This window comes from Hemiscyllium ocellatum, chromosome 6 (assembly GCF_020745735.1).
Source record: "Hemiscyllium ocellatum isolate sHemOce1 chromosome 6, sHemOce1.pat.X.cur, whole genome shotgun sequence".
NCBI classification, from domain to species: Eukaryota; Metazoa; Chordata; class Chondrichthyes; order Orectolobiformes; family Hemiscylliidae; genus Hemiscyllium; species Hemiscyllium ocellatum.
Genome location: NC_083406.1, coordinates 68,576,127 through 68,582,894, shown reverse-complemented (window position 1 = coordinate 68,582,894; position 6,768 = coordinate 68,576,127). Strand labels below are relative to the sequence as shown.

The window sequence follows — 6,768 nt, the reverse complement described above, 5'->3', positions numbered from 1 at the left end:
TGAATCATAATAAACTTGCATACAGCAAACAGTATGGAAAACAATTTGAATGCTGGCCTTTATTTCAAAGAGAATGGAGTATAAGAATAGCGATGTCTTGCTATAACTGTACAAGGCACCAGTCAGATAACATCTAATATGCCATGAACAGTTTTGGTTACCTTATTTAAAAGGTGCTATATTGGCATGTGAAGCAGTTTTATGAGGAGATTTGAGCAGATTGGGCCTGTATTCATTAGGGTTCAAAAATTATGAAGAGACTTTATTATGAAACATGCATAATTCTTTGGGCGCTTAGCAGAGTAAATGCAGAAAGTTTGCATCCTCTCTTGAGAGAATCTAGGACCAGAGGGCATAATTGCACCCAGATAGGACAGATATGAGGAGGATTCCTTCTCTCAGAGGACAGTAAATCTGAAGAATTTGTGAAATCACAGAGGTTGATTTGTTAAATATAATCAAGCCTGAGATAGACAGATATTTAATCAATGGAATCAAGGGTTGTGGGGAAATAGCAAGAAAGTGGAGTTGAGAATTATTAGATTAGCCATGATCTCATTGAATAGTGATGCAGATTTGATGGGCTGAATGGTCAATTTTCTGTTCTTACTTCTGGTCTTCGAGGAGTAGGAGACCTAGGTGAACATTTGGGCAAAACTCCTGAGTTTGGGAATGACAAGGAGAGGAAAAATCCCCATTATGTCTGGGTAGTGAGGTTAATGGTTTTGCATGGTCACAAAAAGTTAGTAGTAGAAGTTCCTCCAACCGATCCTGGCAGCTGACTGATTAGAGGTCAAGAGTTAAGCTCCACAATAATATTCTGAAGTATCTGTAACATCGGACAAATATCCATTGTAAATGGTTAATTCTTCTAACTTATGCTTTTCCGTTCATATTTTTAAAGGTTTGTTGCCAGTACAATAAAGAATCTGTCTTTTGTAATCCTTGTGCAGTGGATGTGCTTAAATTGCCTGTTACACTAAGGATGGACAATAAATGTGGTGTTGCTTGCTTTGCCATACCAGAGATATGAAGTTTGCAAACATCAATAGTGAAACTTCAGACACCATTTCCTCATTTAATTTCAGCCGACAATGAAAATCTACTGCCACTCAGTCATGTAAAATGCATATACCAGAACAGAAGCATGGCTGGAAGCCTTTTCTCTCCTTATCTCCTAATATGATGCAAATAACATCAAATGGTGAAAAAGTTAATCCAATAATTTAAATTTTTTTCAGGAAATTTGGTACTAATCAGCCTCTTGGGTTGCTTGCTAGATGACAAATGGCTGTGTGTAATGAAAAGAAAGCTTCTTTAATAGCTCTTAATTTTTGGAGCAGTTGAGAAGCCTGACAATTAATTGGACATTATAACTTATAGACTGACGATTCCACAAGCTGCCAGAATCTGTGAGGAAAATTTAGTGTATATGCAGTTAGTATGGGGGAATGTGTGAGAATTTGCCCTTATTTTCTGAGAGGCACATAATAACAATGGTTTTCAAACTGAGGTCTCAGACTTCTGAAGTTCCACACAATAGTGTGGAAGTACCTTACGGGGTACAGCTCACCTTACAGGTAGCTGTCTCAGTGATCCAAACCAAGAAGTAAGGAGCAGACTGCAATACAACATGGGCAATGCTCAACGATTCCACTGGTAAAGGGGAATGTATATACTGGAGCACTGACAGCAGCACAAAGATCCATACATGTCACATTTTTAAACTATTTCATAGGAGGTAGGTGTTACTGACTGGGCTAACCTTTATTGCCAGCCCATCCCTGACTGCCCTTGCAAAAGTAATAGTGATCCGTCTTCTTGGAGTGAACTTCTTGAGGAAGTGGGTGGATGTGGGCACAGTAACAATGTTTAAAAGACACTCAGACAAGTACATGAACAGAAAAGGTTTGGAGGAATATGGGCCAGGAGCAGGCAGGTGGGGCTAGTTTAGTTTGGGATTATGTTCGTCATGGACTGGTTGGACTGAGGATTCTGTTTCTGTATCACTCCGTGATTATAACTACTGCAGAAAATGGTGGGTCAGTAAACCCTCATCGCTGTTAGAATGGGAGTTCCAGATATTTGAGACAGCGAAAGTGAAGTAAATTAATCTTTAGGTAAAAATATCTCTTTCTTAAAGATTAGATGGATTGTCCACACTACATTGCCCTGTAGTGTCCATGGAGATCGGGTAGGGGAGCTGGGTCTGGGTAGGTTGGTGTAAACTCAATGGGTCGAATGGCCTCTTTCCACACTATAGGGATTCTATGAACATCACTCCAGGCCTTCCTTCTGGTGGCACAGAATCAAGCTGAACTTTGGAAGCATTGAAAGAAAAAAAACATTTCAACTTCCAAATATTGCTATGAGCTGCTTTTTAGTTTTAATTACATAGAGTCAGAGAGTCGTAGAGATGTATAGCACGGAAACTCATCCATAACGACCAGATATCCCAACCCAACCTTCTCCCACCTGCCAGCACCTGGCTCATATCTCTCCAAACCCTTTCTATCCATATACTCATCCAGATGCCTTTTAAATGTTGCAATTGTACCAGCCTCCACCACTTCCTCTGGCAGCTCATTCCATACATGTACTACCCTCTGTGTGAAAAAGTTGCCCGTTCTGCACTCCCCAATCCAGGGAAGACACTTTGCCTATCTATCCCATCCATGCCCCTCATGATTTTATAAACCCCTATAAGGTCACCCCTCAGCTTCCGATGCTCCAGGGAAAACAGCGCCAGCCTATTCAACCTCTCCTATAGCTCAAATCCTCCAACCCTGACAACATCCTTGTAAATCTTTTCTGAACTCTTTATGTTTCACAACATCCTTCCTATCGGAAGGAGACCAGAATTGCACACAACATTCCAAAAGTGGCTTAACCAATGTCCTGTACAGCCGCAACATGACCTCCCAACTCCTGTACTCAATGCTCTGTCCGATAAAGGAATGCATCCCATATGCCTTCTTCACTATCCTATCCACCTGGAACTCCACTTTCAAGAAGCTATGAACCTGCACTCCAAGGTCTCTTTGTTCAGCAATACTCCCGAGGACCTTACCATTTAAGTGTATAAGTCCTGCTTAAGATTTGCTTTCCCAAAATGCAACACCTCGCATTTATCTAAATTAAACTCCACCTGCCACTTCTCAGCCCATTGGCCCAACTGATCAAGATCCTGTTACATTCTGAGGTAACCTTCTTCACTGTCCACTACACTTCCAATTTTGGTATTATCTGCAAACTTACTAACTATGCCTCTTATCCTCACATCCAATCATTTATATAAATGACAAAAAGTAGTGGACCCAGCACCAATCCTTGAGGCACTCCGCTGGACACAGGCCTCCAGTCTGAAAAGCAACCGTCCACCACCATCCTCTGTCTCTACCTTTGAGCTAGTTCTGTATCCACATGGATGGTTCTCCCTGTATTCCATGAAATCTAACCTTACTAACCAGCCACCAACCCAACCCCACCTTACTAGTTTAAATCCTCCCAAGCAGCTCTGGCAAATCTCCCTGCCAGTATATTCATCCTCTTCCAATTCAGGTGCAATCCGTCCTTCTTGTACAGGTCACTTCTACCCCAAAAGAGATTCCAATGATCCAAAAATGTGAAACCTTCTCCCATACACCAGCTGCTCAACCATGCATTCATCTGCTCTATTCTTCAATTCTTGCCCCCACCAGCTCGCAGCACTGGGAGTAATCTAGATATTACTACTCTCGAGGACCTTTTTAAATTCCTGCCTAACTCTCTATAATCTCCCTTCAAAATCTTATCTTTTCCCTTCCTATGTCATTGGTTCCAATGTGTACAATGACCTCCTGCTGGTCCCTTTCCCCCTTAAGAACATTCTGCACCATCTCTGAGACAATATACCATTCTGATTTTTCTCTGCTAGCCACAGAAACGTCAGTCTGTGCCTCAGGCTAGAGAGTCCCCTAACACAAATGATCTCTTGGAACTCAATGTACCCCCTATTGCATTAGAGCCAGTCTTGATACCAGAAACATGACTGTTCGTGCTATGTTCCCCTGAGAGTCCATCACCACTTACATTTTCCAAAACAGCATACCTGTTTGAAATGGGGATTGCCACAGAAGATTCCATGCACTACCTGCCTACCTCTCTTACCTTTCCTGCAGTTAATCTACGTGATTGTATCTGCAACTTTTCTCCCTTCCTATAATTGCCATCCATCACATCCCCTTGCTCTTGTAAATTCCTCAATGCCTCTAACAGTCTCTCCAATTGATCTGATAGGATTTGCAACCAATGGCATTTATTGCAGATATAATCCTCAGTAACCCATAAACTCTCTCTCAACTCCCACATCTAACAAAAAAAGCATATCACTCTACTAAAGGCTATTTTTGCTTCTTCCAACCTACAGACCCAGAAAATAGCACCATCTTGTTCCTCTACAAAACACTGATCTAGGCTAACTTAATACTTATGGCTTATATTTTTAAGCTTAATCAAGAGACAGGTCTCAACAAAACATATAATCAAGAAAGAACCCACTCTATACACTACTGCAGACTTTCTGTAAGGCCACACTTAAAAATATTAACTTATCTGCTTCTGCTGTGACCTCTCCCAAACAGATTCCTTCAAGATTAATTGTGAATTTCACTGTTTGTTAATTTTCCCAGACGCACTCTGATGTCCAGTGATAAATGAATTCAAACAGCAAAGGCAGTAAGTAGGTTCACCTCTGTGTCAGTTAGCAATGTGGGTTTCTTTCTCTCTCCTGCACTGATGTAACCATGTGCTGCTTTTGTCTGTTCTCTCCTTTCTGAAAGTGCTGTTGTTTTGACATTTTTTTCACCAAAGTTCCCAAACAATCCAACAGCATATCTAATAGTAATTGCTGCTCCTGGAATTCGAGGAAATCACCTCCAACACCTCAAAAAAGGAGCAGCGTTTTACAGCCAAAAATTTTTTCCCGTCCTCCAATATATTTGCAAATATTAAATATTAGGGAGAATTTATCCCTGTTTGTGAAAGAAGTGCCTTTGCCTCCATTTCCTTTGCAGAAACCTGCAATTTTACAAGACCGTGAGTAATTTTGATACAAAATGAATTGTTTTGTGTCAAGATCGGAAATCGAAAGTATAACAGGGGTACAGGTTTACCAGGTACTTTTCCCAAACAATGCTTTCCCCTTTTATTCGAAACTGGCCGATTTGGAAGCTAGGATACTGTTCATGGACTGAAAGATACCAAGGGTGGAAGAAGGTTTGGCCTTGCCAGCAGATGGTGCTGCTTTGAATGTCAGTGCAAGCTGTGTTCTTCAGGCTGTTTTGTTGAAAGACTGTTTACATGCAAACATCCAGGCGCCTTGGTGAGTGAGCTGATCTGCTTTGCTGAGGGGGGGGTGAGCCATGGCAATGCTGCTGTCGCTCTCCTCCCTTGCCTTCCTGCTGGGTTACCTAGTGCATTGCAGCTGCGGGTATGTGATCGTCAACTCTGTGTCCTGGGCGGTCACCAACCAGGAGGAAGCAGTGTCCGCCGAGGTGGACGAGGAGGTCGAGGTGGACGTGATGCCCAACCGCCTGTTCGAGAGCAGCAGCAGCATCTGGAAAGCCTCCTACCCCGCCGCTGTCTACCAGGAGCAGGATGGGAACTCCAGGGCCGAGCTCCCCAGTCCTAAAGAGGTCCTCAGCTTCCCCTCCAGGATGTTTTCTTACCGCAGGGAAGGGCTGAGTGCGAAGGGGCCGGAGCAGGTTGCCACCGAGCAGCCCCAGCGGGAAAAAGCGCGCACCGCCCGCTACATGGTCCACTCCAGCATCTGGGGCTTTCTGGCCACCATCTCCACCCTGGATAAGGTACAGCAGCTACATCTTTGCGCCTTTAATATGGGGGCAGCTTTTACCCTGAATGCATAGGTTCCAGAGTGACAAGTGCTTGGCAGAGCAGTGACTACCTGTACCAGGAATTAGTGTAATAACTTTGCAGTAATGTTTCCTCTCGGGAAACACTCATTAGAGGAGTTATGTTAGTGCTAGAGCAGAGGGTTGTTATACTGGATCGTATGTCCCAGGGCTAAATGCTACGACTGCTAGTGTTTCAAAACTCCCACAATATATCTGGAGTCAGAAACACAATGCAACACTATTAAATTTGCACAGTACCAAATTTAGAGCAATTGGAAGGGATTGGAGAAATTTCAAGAAAGGGGTTTAATGTGTGTTAAGTGGACAGAACAGTGGCAAATTAAATTTAATGCAAGCTATACATGTAGGGGTATGGGTGGATTGCGCTTCGGCGGGTCGGTGTGGACTTGTTGGGCCGAAGGGCCTGTTTCCACACTGTAAGTAATCTAATCTAATCTATGTAAAGTGCTACATGTAGAACCAAAAAGAAGACAACATTTGTATTCCTTAAATAATTTAAGAGAGCTAAGGATGAAGTTAACAGATACCTCGAAGCACTGACAGTGCCCTTATACTCCAGTGGCAACACACCACCTGTCCAGCCATTTCCTTTCTATCTCGTAAACTAATATGGATATAAAATACTTTTAAAGTGAATTTCTTTATACTTTAGCTGCAATAACGCCTCCTGCTTTAAACCACTCAAACGAGTCACGGGAGAAATATCCAACAATCACCAAATTGTTTTCCTGTGACTCCACACTTCAATTCTGAGAGGTAGAAACAGGGTGAAGGGGTTCTCTGCCATTGGTTTATATCTCCTGCTGCTGCTGCTGCCCTTCTTACACAAGCCCCCTCTTTGTGAAGATGCTGT

General features: G+C 42.8%; 1 protein-coding gene across 1 annotated transcript in view; it reads left to right on the top strand.

Moving 5' to 3' along the window:
- Positions 1–5,353: 5,353 nt before the first annotated feature.
- creg2 (cellular repressor of E1A-stimulated genes 2) overlaps positions 5,354–6,768 on the top strand; it is a 49,365-nt gene continuing 47,950 nt past the window's right edge. The window contains exon 1 of the mRNA XM_060826641.1: positions 5,354–5,846. Within this exon, the coding sequence (XP_060682624.1) occupies positions 5,403–5,846 (444 nt within the window). The 5' untranslated portion in view covers positions 5,354–5,402. The remainder of the gene's footprint in view (positions 5,847–6,768) is intronic.